Below are 18,606 nucleotides of genomic sequence, written 5' to 3' on the forward strand. Positions count from 1 at the left end.
CCCTCTCATCAGCCATCAGTAGCCAATCGGGCCATGCGAAGAGTTAGTTCAGTTCCATCTAGAGCACAGTCTCCTTCTTATGTCACCAGCACAGGCGTGTCTCCTTCAAGGGGGTCACTGAGAACTTCTCTGGGTAGTGGATTTGGCTCTCCGTCAGTGACCGACTCCCGACCTCTGAACCCCAGTGCTTACTCCTCCACCACGCTCCCTGCTCAGCGGGCCGCCTCTCCATACTCACAGAGACCCGCCTCCCCAACAGCTGTGCGCCGGGTTGGCTCTGTCACCTCCCGACAGACCTCCAATCCTAACGGACCAGCCCCTCAATACCAGACCACCACCAGGGTGGGGTCCCCACTGACCCTGACAGATGCCCAGACTCGAGTAGCTTCCCCATCCCAAGGCCAAGTGGGGTCGTCGTCCCCCAAACGCTCGGGGATGACCGCCGTACCACAGCATCTGGGACCTTCATTGCAAAGGACTGTTCATGACATGGACCAATTCGGACAGCAGCAGTATGACATTTATGAGAGGATGGTTCCACCACGGCCAGACAGCTTGACAGGTGAGGATGGGTGAGCGTTGTACAAAGCCCAGGGTGTGAGTCCTCCCTTGCTCACAGGGAAATGATAATCATTGGGGAAAGAAAGGCCTGGGAGTTTGATCTGAAAAGTTATACTGTAAACTTAAGGTTAATTTATTTTTCAAGCTTTAGTTCTTTTATGTATGAAACTGTATAATATATACACAGAACTCTTTTGTGAGGCATCTAATTTTTCCCCTCAAAATATTATGGTATATAAAGTGTGATTGTGTGTGTATGTGTGCACATGCACACATACACTGAATTTTTAAAAAATGTATTAGACCCCTAAGCTCTTTATTAGTATTATATTCCAATGAAGGGTTGGTTTTGAACATCTAGGCTTACCTCCATGCACCCTTATCATATACTGATATATCACAATATAATGATACATTATAATATGGGATCAGAATACCTGTTTGAATTTTTCATGAGGAATGCTATAGTTATGTGTACTAGAATATGAATCCCATATCCTACTGTTTTGATTTAGGCACCCTGATGGGAAATGCACAAAGCCCTTATGAATTTCTTTTAAATGCCATTTGGATTAAATTAGAAAGACACCAGGTTCCTGGCATTATATCTGTCCCCTTCAGGGGATTTTCATAAAAGATTTTCTACATTCTGTAATGACTTTGTTCTTTTTAGTAAGAGGAATTTTTCTTTGAAAAGTGTGTGTTTGGGACTGGGGATGGAGGGCGGTGGTAGGTAGCATGCTTGTCTAGTCATGTGCACAGCCCCAGCTTTAATCCTATGCAGTGCCAGAAAGAAGATATATACAGAATGGTAAAATTTAAAACCATACTGGAAAAGTTGAAATGAAGAGCAGAAGTCTCTAGGTCTTCCCCTGCCCTCACCCAGTCACATGTACCGGTTCAGTCTACATGTGAATGACCTAGAGAAGAGTGTGTTACACAGGGAATATTCTGTCATACCTGTGTTCTGTGTCTTTTTTTCTCACAGCGTGTCTGAGCGCTCACACTCATTCTAAGAGACGCACAATACTCCTTTTATATATGTGGTATGGTTTGTTTAATTGCTTCCCCATTAATTCGCATTTGTCTGTTTGTTATTTTTAGGTGCCAGGGACACAACCTTTCATATAAATAAGTACAGTATTATCTATGGGGTTTATTTGTCAAAGCTGAATTGCTCTATCAAAGTATGTGCATGCCTTGAAAGAGACTGTCAAGTTGGCTCCAACGCTACATGCATTTGTATTTTTTTGACCTGTTATTTGAGTTTGGCTCCTTATACTGTCACCTCGAATGGGCCAATCTGGTGGGTAAGACGGTACAACTGGGGCCATTACTAGGTTATGACTAAGGTTAAAAGTTTCTTTATTATCCATTTTATCATAAAAACACAGGCTCAGGCCTTCTGTAATTTTTAAAATGTGTAAGAAGTTTTTATACTTGAGATAAGTTACATTGTTTCTCCATTGTATTTCTTGCTGCTTTGCTTTTGGGGCTTTTTTATTAAAATCTTTAATATTTTTTGAGGATAAAATTAATACATTTTATCTTGTGGCCTCTAGAAAATGTGAAACTTTTGTAAGCTTTTTCTCATTTAACAAATTCTTATGAAGCATTTCTGGTGAAGCCAGATTTGAGCCCAGAGAAATTCCTACTTGTGAAACGACCCGTTTTATCATTTTGCCATCAGAGGGGTATGATTGACTTAAGTGTTTTCTAAAGGCCTCTGAGAAGCATGCAGCCAAGTCATGTTGGAGGCAGTTATGAAGCATCCCCCACCCCAGAACCCCAACAGATCAGTGGCTCCAAGGACTTGTGCTCCCTTGGGTTTGTGTGGAAGAGCCATGCAGAATTCCCAGCTAATGGAGAGTGATGGATATATGTATGTATGTAGAAAACATATGTGTAAGAACTAGCCTTCCTTTGCTGAGTTTGCTAGAAATAAGCTTAGACTTTTGAGTGAAAGAAAGGATTTTCAGGAAATTTTCATTTCCTGTCTACTTGACCACTGATTCTAAATGTAAACCCTAATTTATGGATTCATTTGGTGATTGTGAATTTTTTGTTATTGTTGTTTTGTTTTGTATTGGATACAGGGTCTCTGCATAGCACTGGTTACATGGAACTCACCATGTAGACCAAGCTGGCCTCAAACTCACAGAGATCCACCTGTCTCTGCCTCCCAAGTGCTGGAATTAAAGGTGTAAGCCACCATGTCCAGCTGTGATTTTAATTTAATTGATATCATAATGAGTATAAAATGTATTTCCTACCACAGAAAAATATATGTGGCCCAAAACACTAATTTTGGTATAATTATGTTTGGAAAATTTTGAAAAAAAGAATCAGTGCTTGAAAGATAAATTTGGTTTATTCTAAATGCTTTAAATAGAAATTTTTGGATCACATGGAATCATCGTTGTAATAAGTGAACAAAAAGGTGTTTGGGGGATTGCAAATAGACTTTTGATTGAGTAAATGATACTGTAGAGTATCCAGGCTTTCTATCATTGGGCCTTGAAGCATGGATGTCTCCATTGTAGGGTATACACACTTCCCTTTGGGCCCTTAAATTTTCATCTCAATGGCCCACTCCACTTGCTTTTAGTTGTGATTTGATTAACTGAACTAATGAGGTGGGAATAATCCTTTTTACAACTAGTTACTGTATTACCTTTGGCCATTTCAAAAGCAAATATATGCTGACTTACTTTTGCTTATAATTGGAAGGTAATCTTAGTTAATATTCCTAATGAAGTGACAGGATTTACTTACTAATAATGACAAATCACAAACTTCTGACCAGCATAATATAGAATGCACTGACTTAATTTAAAAAACAAAATATGTGTGTTTGAAATCCCGTTTCTATCATAGCCCTGTGTGTAAACATTGCAATCTGAATCAGAGTATCTTAAATCATCTAATGTTAGATAGTACCTTTGCATTTTCCTTTATACTAGAAAGATGGTGGATGAGAGTGCTGAGTTCCTGTTAGAACAAGTTTGGGTTTTATTTTGTTTGCTTTTTAAGAAAGAAGAACATAGTGATCACTAATAGTAAACCAGTATTTCATCGTGTTACTAGTTTGCTGGTAATATTTAGATTTTAGTGCCATTAACTTTCCAGTATTTTCTGATAAAACCCATATGTAAATTAATAAATATATTTCAAACGTTTGTTACGCATCAGCCTTTACTGATAAGCATAGTATATAAATAGTGTCTCAGGCTTTGGGATACAGCCATGGAAACACAGTAGACTCTCCCTGCTGGTAAGATGGAGCATGTCTGTGGGCAGCAGAAGAGGGACCAGACCACTGCTACTATAGCTGTGGCTCCCTTCATGCAGGCTACAGCAAGACATGTGTCAGCCTGTTTTGTTTCTGTACAAACATAGAGGATACTTACACAAGCTAAGCTGATGATGATGTCACCGTGTGCTACCATCTCATGGGAACACCGATGGACGGTCCACCACTGACCAAATAGCACTTATGCGGCGCCTGACGCTATGATCTTTAAATGGTAATCATGGCAGAAGGGGGCATTCTCTATTTGGTCACTGTCATAAAGTAACCCATAGTTGGAGAGTGAGTTTTAACAAATCAAACTTAATAAATTTTTATTAGGAAATTAACTTCTTTCTTGCTAGCAAGAAAGTTTCTTTTTAAAAACACAAGGTTTCCAGAGTCCCTTTCATACCAGGCCTTCCTCCTTGTAGAACAACAGTTCTCAACCTGTGGGTCTCTTTGGGGTCACATATCAGATGTTTACATTACAATTTGTAACAGTAACAAAGTTACAGTTTTGAAGTAGCAACAGTAATCTTATGGTTGGATGTCACCATATTAAAGGGTCACAACATTAGTGAAGGTTGAGGACCACGGCCATAAAACTCCAGTAGTTTTCGTCTTCAGACCTAACACTTGTCCTGTTGGTTGGGACTTGAATTGGGGTAAATGATTTCAACCTCACTGTGATTTTCTCAGTTTTGATGGGGCCGTGTTCCTCCCTCTAGGCTTACGGAGTTCCTATGCCAGCCAGCACAGTCAGCTTGGGCAAGAACTTCGTTCAGCCGTGTCTCCTGACTTGCATATCACTCCTATATATGAAGGGAGGACCTACTACAGTCCAGTGTACCGCAGCCCAAACCACGGCACTGTGGAACTCCAAGGATCGCAGACAGCATTGTACCGCACAGGCTCAGGTGGGCCCCGGGCAGCTGCCCTCCTGATTTCCCTGGTCCAGCAGAGGAGGATTTTACTGAGATTGGGTTCTCCATTAGAAGAAGATCGTGTTGCCCAGTTAGTTGTCAGATAAGCAGATGAGACGGCAAACGAATGAACAGTAAAGCAGAAGTTCATTTAGCACGTACTCAGGGGTAATGTATTTTTACCATGGTGTAATCCAATCAATGAAGATAGTGATTGTGCTGTTAATTTAGGGATGAATTTGGAAAGCTGTAAATATGATTCCCTCGGGTTAGACACATATTAGGTAGAGAAAGGCAGCCATTTGCTGAAGCGCTGCTTTGTGATTTTTGTTGCCTGAACCAGGTGTTGAAATGATCCACATGAGTGACTTAATGGCTGATTTAGTCAGCCTGGAGGTGAAGCTGATTCGGCTTCACTCTTTTTTTTTCCGTGTGGGGTTTGCTCTGAATACTCACATCTGTGAGAGACTCAGACCTGGACAGAATGCAGTTGGAACCTGTATAAACAGGTTACTCGGCCTCACACCCTTGCACCACAATTCTTACCCTTTTTTCTTACCACAGGTTCTGCTAAGCCGGAAGCTGTAGCCTTTGTGGTGTGCACTGCCAGAAGCTGCCATAGGGATGCTTTTGAGAAGTCTCAAAGGCAGCTTCTAGTATCCCAAAACCCCGAATCTTAGAGATTCATAATATGCCCATGGAAGTCCGGCTAGCAGTGATGACCGTCACAGGCACACCTCAGGAAGACCCCTCCCAGGTCAACTAGCAAATACAAAACTACATTGCTTCTTTACCAGAAATGGAAAGTCTGGTCTCCCGGAGAATTTTCCTTCTGGTAGCTGCTAGTGAGGAAAGGGTCATTTGTTCTTAGGCTCTGTAAGGAGGAATTCCTTTCTAACTGCAGAAAGACTCGGGTACAACAATGGGACTGTTAGGGGAGAAATTTCAGTGCAGCAAACAGTCGCTTTGTGTGTAATATCACGTAAGAATTTCTGGGAGTAGCCGTAGAATTAAAATCCATCTTTCTTGTGACATAGATTTTTTTTTTCAGTATTGCCAAGAACCATAGGTATTAAAGTAAAGTAGGTTGTTTAAAAACTTGATGGTTTATTTATAAATTTCAGTAAAGACCTTGTTTTTAATCACTAAGTTAAAATTATGATATACCACCATTCATTTCTGAGATTAATTTCATGTAGTTTTAAGTTCCTAAATCTTAATATAACCAGGCCTATAAGCAGATTCATGGCGTCACTGGCTCTTTTCTAGGGACTTCTTTTAGTGCCAGCAAGCTAGGTTTATGAAATCTAAAAATAAACAGTTGATGTAATTGCCAAATGTTTAATCATATTTAAAAGTAAAAAAAAAAAAAAAAATTGTATGTTTGAAAAGTGCACCTCTGTGGAGAACATACTAATCTTTCTCAAAATGTTGACTTTGTAGTAGGCGTTGGAAATCTACAAAGGACATCCAGCCAACGAAGCACCCTTACATACCAAAGAAATAACTACGCTCTAAACACAGCAGCTACCTACGCGGAGCCCTACAGGCCGCTACAGTACCGAGTCCAAGAGTGCAATTACAACAGGCTGCAGCACACAGGGCCAGCTGATGACGGTGCCACAAGATCCCCATCAATAGACAGCATCCAGAAGGACCCCAGGCAAGTACCAGAGGGACTCTGCACGACACTCCATATCACACCAACCGCTTCCACTCTTCTGCCTTTTAACCTGTCAAGTCTGTGTTAGTATCAGAAACGCCTTATTTCTATTACTCCACCTGTGTAGGTCATTGAGGCTGACTTTATGTTTTTAAGCTGGTTTGCCTCTTCCCAGACTTTAATTATAACTTAGAGAACACACAGATCAGTGGGATTATTTGTAGCATTCATCATAAGGTACTTTTCTCAGGCAACTACCTGGGAGGACCTGACAAAAGACTGAAGGGCCGTCCTCCTCCCCACTTGGACTGCCTCATTTAGAAAATTCATCTATTAATTCTAAATAAGAAAAGATGTATACATTTCCAGTTGTGTTAGTCAGTGCTAGGTACAGCTTTTATGAATGAGGTCCTTTACAAAGCATTGTGTCATTTAGAAGATAGCATACAAAAATTCTCATCTCACAAGCAAGACGCGTTTGAGAGATAATGGGCATGTGTTCTTGTTTTATTTTGTTTGGCCACTTACATGACATTTTCCATGGTAAATATGATTGAGTCTGAAAAATTGGCCTCCTTTTTAGTGAAAGCCACTTAAAATATTCAGAAAATATGTTTCAAGACTAAAGAATTTTCATTTCTGAAAGAATGGAATCATTACTAAGTTTTAAGTAACTTTGGCATTATTTTAAGCCGTATATTATTAGCAAGATTTCATTCACTCTTCGCCCACAATTGTTTCACTGGGAAGTTGTTATAATTATCTTTTTGAATTTAACAACCTACCAACGTATTCTAATGACTGTGAACTAAAATTAGTGAGGTTCTGGTCACTAACTAGAGTGAGTAAAGGTGCTTTAGGTGGATGGGAAGCCACTGATTTATTGAAGCCACTTTGTAAGTGTGCTTTTATGCCTAAGATTCTTTTGGGCTTAGGCATACATTTTGTTTTTGTAGTCCTGGTTTGACACTTTGAGCTATCATAAGGATTTTTCAAAAAGAACTATTTAATTGTCAGAAATTTTCTTATATTATTCCATTTTCTAAAATCTTCAGAATGACAAAATTCTATGGTTCCCAACACATACAAAATTTCCCAAAGGTATTCTGAATTCAAGGTGATTTGATACCCTAGCTGGACCTGCAAGATAATAATAGCTACCTATAAGAGCAGTGAGGAGTGATTAGTTTCCAGTTGAAGATGTACCACTGAAGACATCAGCTTTGACCTCTAATATGAACTGATTCACTATAAACAAGAATTTCATGTATGGTAATGTACTTTCGCTATTCATGCTATGGTCATTTCATAGTCTAATGTATAAACTATTACAGCAAGCTTTGATTATGTTCAACTTCTCTGATAAGCCGTTCATAAGATGAGCAGTCATCCTGTAGTAACAGGTACGTTTACTGTAGCTGACCCTGGAATCCAGATGATGAGAATCACAGGCTGACGACAACTGCTATTCCTCAGTTGTGAAAATAACAACTTTAACGTTTTGCTCACCTCAAACTCTACTGTTCTTACTCCATAATTAGCCTGATGAATTCTCCATGAGGCTGGAAGTTACTAACATTTTCTATATTAAAGGAAATCTGTAAGGATTTTGTTTTTTAGGTTTGTTTTTGTTTTGTTGTTTTATGATTTTGTTTGGTATTTTGCTCTTCTGAGGCAGGCTTTTGCCATGTAGCTCAGGCTGGCTACTTGATTTTCCTACCTCAGTCTTGTCTCTTCATGCTGGGATTTCAGATACCCACCACCAGTCCCAGCTGTGACTTTAAAAGAAAGGATCTTAGCTTAGAAACGGACATTGTTAGTTACACAAATGGTTTTTTCTGCGCAGACCAGTGTGAGAACATCTCTTGTGGAAGGCATGCTCCTTCAGTCAGGCCTTCAGCTTGGCAGGTGGTCCTTCCTCTACCCCTGACCTCTGTGTCACTGTCATATACATTTGAACCCCCATAATACACAGTACTGTTATTTCTGAAAATGGTCACTTTGAAAGAAATGAAGAGAAATAAAAACAAATTTTTTTAAATATTTACCTTCACCACTGAAGGTCTTCCTGTAACCCTGGGTCTCCATCTTGTCTTACTTCCATCAGCTTGAAGAATTTGTTTTGAGTTCTTTCAACCTCAGTTTATCTCCAATATTTTTGTCTCACATTTCAGGATATTTTTTGCCACATATAAACTTCAAGATTTACAAGTGTGATTTTTTTTTTTCTTTCAGTACTTTAAAAGGTGTTATTCATTGTCTTCAGACATCTGTTGTTTTTTGGTGAGACATAAGAAATTATTTGTATTTTCCTCATTATGTAATGTGCTTTCTCTCAGCTTTCTTTGTTGATCTCTTCAGCTTTCAGCATTTCACTGTGATGAGCTGAAGTGTGGTCTCTGCATTTGACCTGATTGGGGTGAAATTCTTTGAATATAGATTGATGGGTTTGCCAAAATTAGAAAAAAAAAATCAGCTTTTATGTCTTTAAATTCTTTTCTGCACTAAACTCCCTCTTCTCCTTCTGGGATTCTAGTTTCATGTATTAAAGTCACATTGTGATCACGAGAGTTAGTAAGCTCCCTCAGCCGCATAGCTTCTAGGGGTCTGTCTTCTAGCGTAGCCTGCTTCCTACTATAGTCTTATATCTGTTTGACCTAGACATTGATTGCTGTTTTATTTTTAATTTCAAATACTTGGGCCTTCTTCCCCTTTTTTTTTTAAGTCAACCCAGTCTTTTTCTGTAGTTCCCATGTCTCTGGTAAGAGTCCTCATCTACTCACTCATTCGCTAGTTGTCTTTGTGTTTGTGTGGTGTGGTGCAGCTTTTGTGACAGGGTCTCACTGGAACATGCAGAGTCCTGCATCCACTGGGGTCACAGCACTCCACCACCACGCTCAGCTCCTCTCATAAATGGAGTTGCTTCAAGTTCTTCCTCTGAAAGGTCCAGGATCAGGGCTGCCTCTGGTTCTGTTTGTCCTGTTGTTCCTTGTCCCATCATCTCCAGTGATTTCTGATAAGCTACTGCCTCTTGTGAACAAGGGAACCTGGATTAGATGATCTCCTGCTACGGCAGCAAGTTTCTTGTGGCAGACAGATAACTAAGTTACCAGTAGATGCTTTTGACACTGCCAACACTGGTTTTGCCCTTTGAAAAGTCTATTTCCGATGTGTTTCAGCCCTAGAGTATCCACCTTATTCTATGGCATGGTCTGGGCTGCTCGGACATGGCCTCTAAGAGCTTGTTCTGTGGTTCTCACACTTGCAATCCAGCAGGTCTGGAGTCCAGTATCACCTACTGTGTGTTCAACTCCGTCGTACAGTAGTCACTGCACCAGACAGTCCTGTTTGAGTGCCCTGCACTTGCACAGCCCTCACCTCACTAGTACCCTGTCTATACCTTCTTTAGTACCAACAAATTCCAGTCCACCCCCACCTCCAGTCCTCACCACTACTCCTATCCCAGTGCGGCAACTCCATCCTGCACTCTTTGAGTCTCAATCGTTTGCACTATGGTGCAGAAAATGTCCCTAAGGAGACAGCTAGGTATGTGGGATTCCTTGGGTATTTGCCTCCTCTCAGGTTTTCATTCTTGTGTTACCTATCCAGGTCCTATAAATAGTTCCCTCACACATTTACCTCAGTTTTGTTATAGTTTATAACATCAAAATACAGAACCATAACTAAAAAAGAAAAGTCTAGGCTTAGGTTGTAATTAGCAAACCCTTGCAGTGGTACCATCCAGTTAGCATGGAAACTGGTAGCAGTTTTCCCAGAGTAAATTTCTGCTGCGCTTAATTCAGGGGTGATGTTGATGCCAACCATTGCCCTATTCCTACTGGAAGCTTCTCCTCTGATGTCTGGTCTTCCTGGCACCCAGGTATGTCAGGAAATCTTAACCATCACCATACCATTTAAAGAGGGGAAAATAGATGTTTGCAATAAATGTGAGTTATCAGAAAGGACTAGGCCACACTCCTGGCACTCCGTCAATTACAACTCTGTCTTACACAATAGACTTTACATGGTTAATCAGAAATGGTTAACACAGTTGAATGTAGAAAAAAGAGACTGCTACAGAAAATGGCCCTCCTTGGAAATCCTCGTTTTTCAGAGGAGAATGTTAATGACTGTGCACTGCTTAGCCATTAAAGCCATTCCCATAAGCAGGAAGAAAACAGTTTTCTTCTTCTTACTTTACAGACAAGGGAACTGCACTCTGATAATCAGGTGACGTCCAGATAACAGTGATTGGAGACCCTAAGGGTTTGGCCAAAGCAGTAGAACTCCAATTCTTTTGATTTTTTTTTTTTCTTCTTTCTGTCTCTGTGTGTGTGTATATCTATATATGTGTGAGTGCAGGGAGGGCTGAAGGTTGATGTTGAGGATCCTCTTCAGTGGCTTTTACCTTGCTCAGGGAGGCAGGCTCTCACATCAGTGATGAGTCTGCTAGCTGGCTCGCTGTGGGGATCTCATCTCCACCTTCTGAGGCTGGAGTACAAGCAGACTGGCATAGCTGCCCAGCATCACGTGGGTTCTGGAAACTTTTTAGATAATCTGGCTGCCAGACAAAGACTGAATCTGGGAAAGGTGGTTTTTGAAGCAGAGGGAAAGTCTAGGAGTCTTGAGATGGTTTAGGAAAGATAGAAAAGATGGATGGATATCTGAGCCCACTGACGATTGGGTAGGTGATGAGGAAAGACTTAAATTACAGGCGTCTGTGTTTTGAGCAACTGTATAGATAGTCTTACCACCAATCCTTTCTGATTCCAGCACATTCTAATTGTTATCTCCCATAAAAATGTGGCCATGCTGCATTTCCCGGCTTCAAAACTTGCGTTCACTTTCTGTTTTCTGTAGGGAGAAAAACATAGACTATTGGGGTCTCACTAACCTCCACTTACCCCAGTTCCTTGTCTGTATCCCATGGGATTTAGTGGTACTTGCCTCAGGGGAGCAGTCAAGGCAAAGATGGGGCTAGATGCAAGAAAACTGGATAAATGGTGACTTGTGCTCTTGCTATGAATGGGAGCCTGTGTCCAAAGGCCATGTCTTAATGAGCATTTGGATCTTTAGCAGCCATAGTGATTCCTATAACTTAATAGCAACGCACCAACTGTTCAATTGCGTAAGTGGTATATGTACGTATGCACAGGTATGTAATGGCCCCTTAAAGAGGACTGAAAAATTAATACCTGGAGCTTTCCCTACCCAAGTGACACTCTTGGATCTATAAACTAGCTAGTAGGGAAGCTGAGGCAGGAGGACTTAAAGCCAGACTAAGCTAGAGTATAAGACTCTGTCTAGAGGAAGAATAATTTAAAGTGTCCCCATTGTTCTAGAAGGTTTTTTTCTTATAATTTCCGGTTCATTGCCACACCACCGCTTGCTCTGGAGACAGTTATACTCAGATTTCTGTGGGCACTGATTCGCTTTGCCAGTGGCATCTTGTATCATGTACTGTGGTATCTGACTTCTTTTGCTTAAAACAAAAGGTCAATGCACACTACTGGGTGTAGCAGTCAATTCCTTTTTATTGTCAGGTATTATTCCATTATTCCATTATACAACTACCTCACCGTTCATTTATGCCCCTTTGGTGGACAACTGGGCTACCTCCAAATAAGCTGCCACCAATGATGTCTATCAGCATCCATGTACAAAAAAAAAAACAAAAAAAACTTACCAATAGAAGTCTCAATTGGTTATTAATATGAAGAGTAATTTTTATTAACTTAGTGTAAATTCATTATTTTCTTTTTCATGAGAATTTTTAAATTTATTTTTATGAGCATTGGTGTTATGCCTGCATGTATGTCAGTGTGAGGGCATCAGTTCCCCCTGGAACTGGAGTTACAGACAGTTGTGAGCTGCCACAAGGACACTGGGAATTGAACCCAGGCTCTCTGGAAGTGCAGCTGGTGCCCTTAACCACTGAACCATCTCTCCAGCCCGAGCTCATTATTTCCATTAAAGTTTAATGGCATCCTTTCATCTGCATATTTGTTCTGTGAACCATTTTCTACAAAAAAGCTGTCCTCCATGTAAAATAGAAATGTTGCAAAGATTCTAAATAGTGGGCAGGTCAGATGACAAGAGAAAATTTGGACAGTGAGATGCTTCCTGAAAACAAAGTCTAAAAGAATCTGCAGTAAGTGTAATGTGCGTTCATTATTATAGAACAACAAGCCATTGCATTTGATGGTGGAGACGTGCAGGTGTCACTGCTCGTCAGTGTGTACCCAGCTCACTGGACTCTCGTATGCACACATCACATGGCTTCGGGGTAAGAGAGAGGTCACACCTGAGATAGTGTCTGACACAGAATATGTGCTCCTGATTCTTGACCTACTAAGAACTACTTAATAATAATACAGTTTCTTGAAAATAGAAAGGCCAGGGGGTGTCAGAAATGGTTTTCCCTGGATAGAACATTCCTGACAAGTTACTTTTTTTTTCTTACTCTGTGTTTCTGTCTGTAATCAAGAGCAGCTATGAATATTTAAGTTTCTGAACAATCACTGTGATTTCCCACCTTATCTGTGATTAACAGCTGGTACAGCTCTGTCCTTTCCCATCAGGCCTTCCTTTCTTTGGGCATGACATCTCACTTAGCTAAACTGCAGTTGTTTACCTGTGTGTGGCATCTGCTGCATTCTTAGATGGGTCGAAAGGCATAAAATTAAAATCCAGAGGAGGAACACTGAAGTGGAAAAGCTGTCCATATCGAGAATTCCCTTTGTTCCCTTAGCTCTCTCTGTGTCTGTGTGCCATGATTTCTTTGGGATCTTAAGCATTTGGGCCTCTGTATACATGATCGGGAGAAATCATTTCCAAATAGATGCGTTAGGGTTTTTGTAACTTCTGATTTCTGCCTCTGCTGAACTCTTCCGTCCTATCAGAAATGGCTTGTCCTGCTTGGAGCTTCCTTTCTGAAGCTATGTCTCTTCCACGTAGGGAGTTTGCCTGGCGCGACCCCGAGCTGCCAGAAGTCATTCACATGCTGCAACACCAGTTCCCATCCGTCCAGGCAAACGCCGCGGCCTACCTGCAGCACCTGTGCTTCGGGGATAACAAAGTGAAGATGGAGGTACTAGACCCAGAGCCCACCATGATGTGGGCACACTGTGACTTCCACTTAGCAGCTGCTTGCTTGCTGTTTAAAAATAGCTGGGGTCTTGGGGGTCTGGAAAGATGGCTCAGCAGGTAAGAGCACTGGCTGCTCATCCAGAGGACCCAGGTTTGATTCTGAACACCCACATGGCAGCTCACAGCCATCTGTAGTACCAGTTAGGGAGGACCCAATGCCCTCTTCCACTTTTGTGGATACTGCACACACATGCTGCACATACATACGTGCAGACAAAACACCCATACACATAAAAAAGTAATAACAAAGTTTTTAAAACATAAAAGTAATTACAAAATGACTAAGGTTTGAGGGTGTTGTCAGTGGCAGAGTATGTGCTTACAAGGCCCTAAATTCAATCCTTAGCTGTAGCAGAAAGTTTTTCTGTATCCCCCCTGGTCCACCATAGTTTAAAAATAATATTAAGCCTCTTTGTGTTTACTTGGGGCTGAGCGGCTGCAGACTGGGCGGGACAGAGGAAAATCTTCTGACTACACTTAGCACCATGAAAATTATTACAAAATAAAATTTCCTTTTGAAGAGATTCCAGACACCCTTTACATCTTGACTGTGCCTTGCATCATCGCCTCTCAGGCAAACCTGGCATGAGTGGGCTGCCTGGAGTGCTTTCAGCCTGTCAAAGCTCATCCATTTAGTTAGCATATTTATCAAACATGAAGCAAAAATCACTTTAATCTGAGCTTTAGAAATATTTTCAAAGAATCTATTAGATTAAAAATTACTGCATTCACTGAACTGGGGAGATAATCTGTCACATGAGGCTCTGGTCAAGACACGTATTTTGGTGTTTATAGAAACAGTGAGTTACTAGTTATTGGCTAGTGTTCTGGAGCATGCAGATTTTTTTTTAACATTTCAGGCCTTATCATCCTGCAATGACAGGTATTACGTGCTCAATTTGTAAAACCACATAACAGCCTCAGACCTAAAGGTGGACATGAATAATAAAGTAAAATACTAAAGAATTCCAAGTGGAAAAGAGTGTGAAGAGAGTAGCCTGGAGAAGCAGGTCTAGAACTCGATTCCTGCATTGGCTCTGAGTGTCTGGGTGTTGCATCTGTATATTCACTCCACACACTCATACAGTGAAAGTGTCAGGCCTGGTGTGGACGCAGACCCCTAGTATATTACTGTGGCCTGTGTGCAGGGGCCGGTCCCCCAGATCTCCCTTCTCTTTAAGCCTGAGCACAGGGAAGGAGCGCCATCTTAGAGATTAGCCTTCAAATTTTCAGCAAGTGTGTCCCATGATCTCACCCTAACAGACTTGTGCAGCCATCCATTTATTGCATATCCCTCAGGCCTGGGATTTTTTCATTCCAGGTGTACAAGCTAGGGGGAATCAAGCATCTGGTTGACCTTTTGGACCACAGAGTTTTGGAAGTTCAGAAGAATGCTTGTGGTGCCCTCCGAAACCTTGTGTTTGGCAAGTCTACAGATGAAAATAAAATAGCAATGAAGAATGTTGGTGGGATCCCTGCCTTGCTGCGACTGTTGAGAAAATCAATTGATGCAGAAGTAAGGGAGCTTGTTACAGGTGGGTAGAGAATGTGATCTTGTCTAGAGGGAATGCTGGAAACATTCGAGACTGTGCCCTTACAGAGTAGCATCGAGAAGCCATTGGAAGCAGTGTTGAGATAGATGAGGCACTGGGCAGGTGGGTGGGCTTAGCCGATGCTCACAGCTGTGAAGGAGGCCATGCCCCCAGAAGACATTGCAGTATTCTGTCAGTAGCAGATGCCCCCAGAAGACATTGCAGTGTTCTGTCAGTAGCAGCTAATGTGGGTATCAGTACATAGGAATGCACACTTGGTTCCCCAATTTAAGCAGCTGGATGTTTCCTGCATGGTCCTGACATCCCTGATGTGTGCTTTCTTTTCTGTTCCTCTCTCATAGCTTCTCATAGAAGAAATAAGGCCTTGCTGGACTTTCATTGCTATGTTTTTCCTTGTATGGAATTGTTATATTGTCTTTCCTAAACAGACCTCAAAGGATTTGTAAGATTTAATGCCAAACATGAAGAATAGTACATGAAAGTTCAGTGATTGCCTTTTTCTATTTCCTGTTACTTAAAAGTAAGTCAAACTGATCTGAAATAGAGGCAGTCGGCACTTGAGAAGAACTCTTGTCCTTTTGCCTGGGGCATATTAACCCAAGTGCCCACTTAGATGTTTCATCACTCCTGAGTGTTAGACTCTTCTGTTTGTTTAAACACAAGGTTTTCTAAATATGGGCCCTGGCCTTGAAGAGAGGAATGTGAGTGTATATTTCAAACAGCTATATCCTCATGGAATCTTCCAATATAAAACTACAAACACCTTCTGATATTTCTTCTAGAACCCTCTACCAGAAACTTTTTGGACTTTAAAGAAACATTTTTTTCAACCATATGTATATGATAGAGGAATTCAGGACTCACTTTATAACCATATACTGTAGCCAGTAATAATCTTAAGTGGGATGGTTGCTTATAAGATGGTCCTTTCAAAATATTGGAAAGGGAATGATCAATATGAAAACATATCATTCAGATCTAGTATGTAGAGGACTTAAGAAACATATTTTCCAGTTCTCAAAAGCTATTGCTCTCAGCTTGATTTCTGTGTAAACATTGTCTGGTTAATATGAAACTACCAAGTCATACTATGAATCTAGAGAACTTGCTTGTGTGTGTGTATGTGGACATGGTATGTGCACACACATGTTAAAAGCCCAAGACCCAGGGAAAAAGTAAAGTTAGTTGTTCCATGTCTCGATCAAACTCTTGGTAGAACCAGACTTACCTGATGTTTCAGAGGAAATGTAAGAAAAGCGAACCCTGTGTATCATCTAGCAGGAAGTCTCAGGAGATCCTTAAATCCTTCTTTCATTAACACTTCTCCAAGTCAAATATTTACAAGTTCTTTAAACTGCAGAATCACAGGGGTGTTGAAAGGGGTCTCCAGTTCCTCCTGTCTGATCAGCCACCCAAGCAAGACATGGATGTCTGTACCTTCCCCATTCAGCTCCACTGTGTGTTTGCATTGGCCAGGACAGGAAACTTGCATAACTTCCGGGCACAAGCTTGGGCATCATCAAGCTTGGCCCGAAAGCAACGGTACGTTTGTTTTGATTGAGAAGGTAAGGGACACAAGCCCTGGGGAGCTCATAAGAGCAGCCCTAAAGACCAGTTCTGCCCTACAACCAGCCTCCCCGACCCCTCCTAACCAGGAACCATTGGTCTGAACTACCCTCACTCCAAGAAACACAGTTGCCCATGTTCTAGAGATCCCTCCCTGAGATCAGAGTGTCCTCTGTTTCTCAGTATTCAGCCAGTGCCATCCACAGAGACAGTGGCTTTATGGGCTTCATGTTTGGCCTGTGCAGGTGTGGACTAGGAGTTCATCAGTGATAATTTTTAAGGCCAATAAACTGTTGAATTCAAACTACTAATAATTTGAAGAAATGACTATTAACTTGAAAGTAGGTCTTCTGTTATTCACAGTATTAAGCGATTCAACCTAGTTATTAAGTCTAAAGTCACACGCCCGCCCCCCCCCCCCCCCCCCCCCCCCCCCCCCACCCCGTCCTCTTTGTTTTAGTTTGGCAATTTTTACTATGCAAGTGAAGACATTTTAACTATTCTGAAAAAGATGTCTGCATTTGCTTTGAGTGTAGTAACTGCCCGGGGTGTATATTTTTGGCCACCTTTGCATTTTCAAGGGAAAAAAAACAAAACTTTTTGCCAAGATTATTTTCTCAAGACAGTGTGGCTGTCTTTTCTAATTAAAATGGTTCTCTAACATGTAGCATGACTCTTGTGTTTCCTTCATCGTGTTGAACATTTTCCACAGTGGAATACACTGTGCTTTTCAGGTACTTCCTGCTGTGTGCAGGGGTTGAGTGGATCTCCCTTCCCCCAGGGGCTCTTTGCTGTTACTGTGCTTAAACACAAAAGCTCTGCGAAGTCTAGCTGGCCCTCCATCAGGCTAGCAAGTCAATGTCTTCTGGGCCACAACTGTGATTACAAGTGGAAGCATCTTGTCACTAAAATGGTATGATGAGTCCATTTGTTCGGGATTATTAAATTGTGTTTCTGAGCTAGGAAATACAAGTTTATAGTTATTGGGCTTTCTGAAAACATCCTGTTTTAAACTATAGAAGTTGAAGACATTACAAAGAATCTGGAAGCCTGCTTTGTAATGAACTGGATGTCCCAACACTGTCACGCTGTTAATCCTCCCTATTAATGCCAGTGTTAAGTACCAGGAAGTAGCCTTTGTTCTTCAGTATTAATAGACTGAGTTCATATAACTTCTGTATTCACTCTTTCCAATTTAGCAAGTGATTATTCACTCATATGGCTAGTAGAATATTTCCATGCTGATGGTTTTGAAATTTGAAATTTGAGCCGTGCATTACAAACACCATGCAGAACATGATTCACATCATCCATCTCTCATCACTGGCTCCATATTTATTAAGTCTAAAGTCTACTCTGTCGGAGTCCAGCTTTGACCTATCCAAGGGTTCTTGGAGGGAGGAAAAAGGAATGAGAAAGTATTAGATAGAAATATAGACAGAGACGATGAGAAAGACAGAGACACAGGATAGCTTCGGGAGGGCCCTGGGTCAATACCCAGTCACCTCGACTTTATTCATAATGGGCCTTTTATTCATCAGCAAGGGGAGGGGCAAAAGACCTCCCCCTTCCAAGGTTTACGTATAAAGTACCAACAAGTATAGACCCTTCAAAACACCTAGTATCCACGCCTTTGGCCAAATCATCCTATTATGCAGCCCTGCTGGGTAAAGCAAGCTCAGACTTTCTGAGCTTGAGTAAGGCCTTACTAGGGAGCCTCTGTGGTCCCCACACCACCACCCTTTGTCCTCTTTGTTTTAGTTTGGCAATTTTTACTATACAAGTGAAGAAACTTTAACTATTCTGAAAAAGATGTCTGCATTTGCTTTAAGTGTAGTAACTGATTAAGTTAATTTTTTTTAAGATAGTTTTGTGCTAAGGAAAACCAGGTGAGCCAGG

General features: G+C 41.3%; 1 protein-coding gene across 16 annotated transcripts in view; it reads left to right on the top strand.

Moving 5' to 3' along the window:
• Pkp4 (plakophilin 4) overlaps positions 1–18,606 on the top strand; it is a 229,904-nt gene that overhangs the window by 179,153 nt on the left and 32,145 nt on the right. For 11 of the 16 annotated variants that reach the window (XM_052723816.1, XM_052723818.1, XM_052723825.1 and 8 more), the window contains 5 exons: positions 13–562; positions 4,582–4,770; positions 6,220–6,443; positions 13,401–13,529; positions 14,910–15,123. In XM_052723816.1, the coding sequence (XP_052579776.1) occupies positions 13–562; positions 4,582–4,770; positions 6,220–6,443; positions 13,401–13,529; positions 14,910–15,123 (1,306 nt within the window). The remainder of the gene's footprint in view (positions 1–12; positions 563–4,581; positions 4,771–6,219; positions 6,444–13,400; positions 13,530–14,909; positions 15,124–18,606) is intronic. The other 5 variants (XM_052723819.1, XM_052723821.1, XM_052723827.1 and 2 more) reach the window with 1 other exon arrangement.

Source organism: Peromyscus californicus, unplaced genomic scaffold (assembly GCF_007827085.1).
Source record: "Peromyscus californicus insignis strain IS unplaced genomic scaffold, ASM782708v3 Scaffold_7__1_contigs__length_154581171, whole genome shotgun sequence".
Taxonomy (NCBI): domain Eukaryota; kingdom Metazoa; phylum Chordata; class Mammalia; order Rodentia; family Cricetidae; genus Peromyscus; species Peromyscus californicus.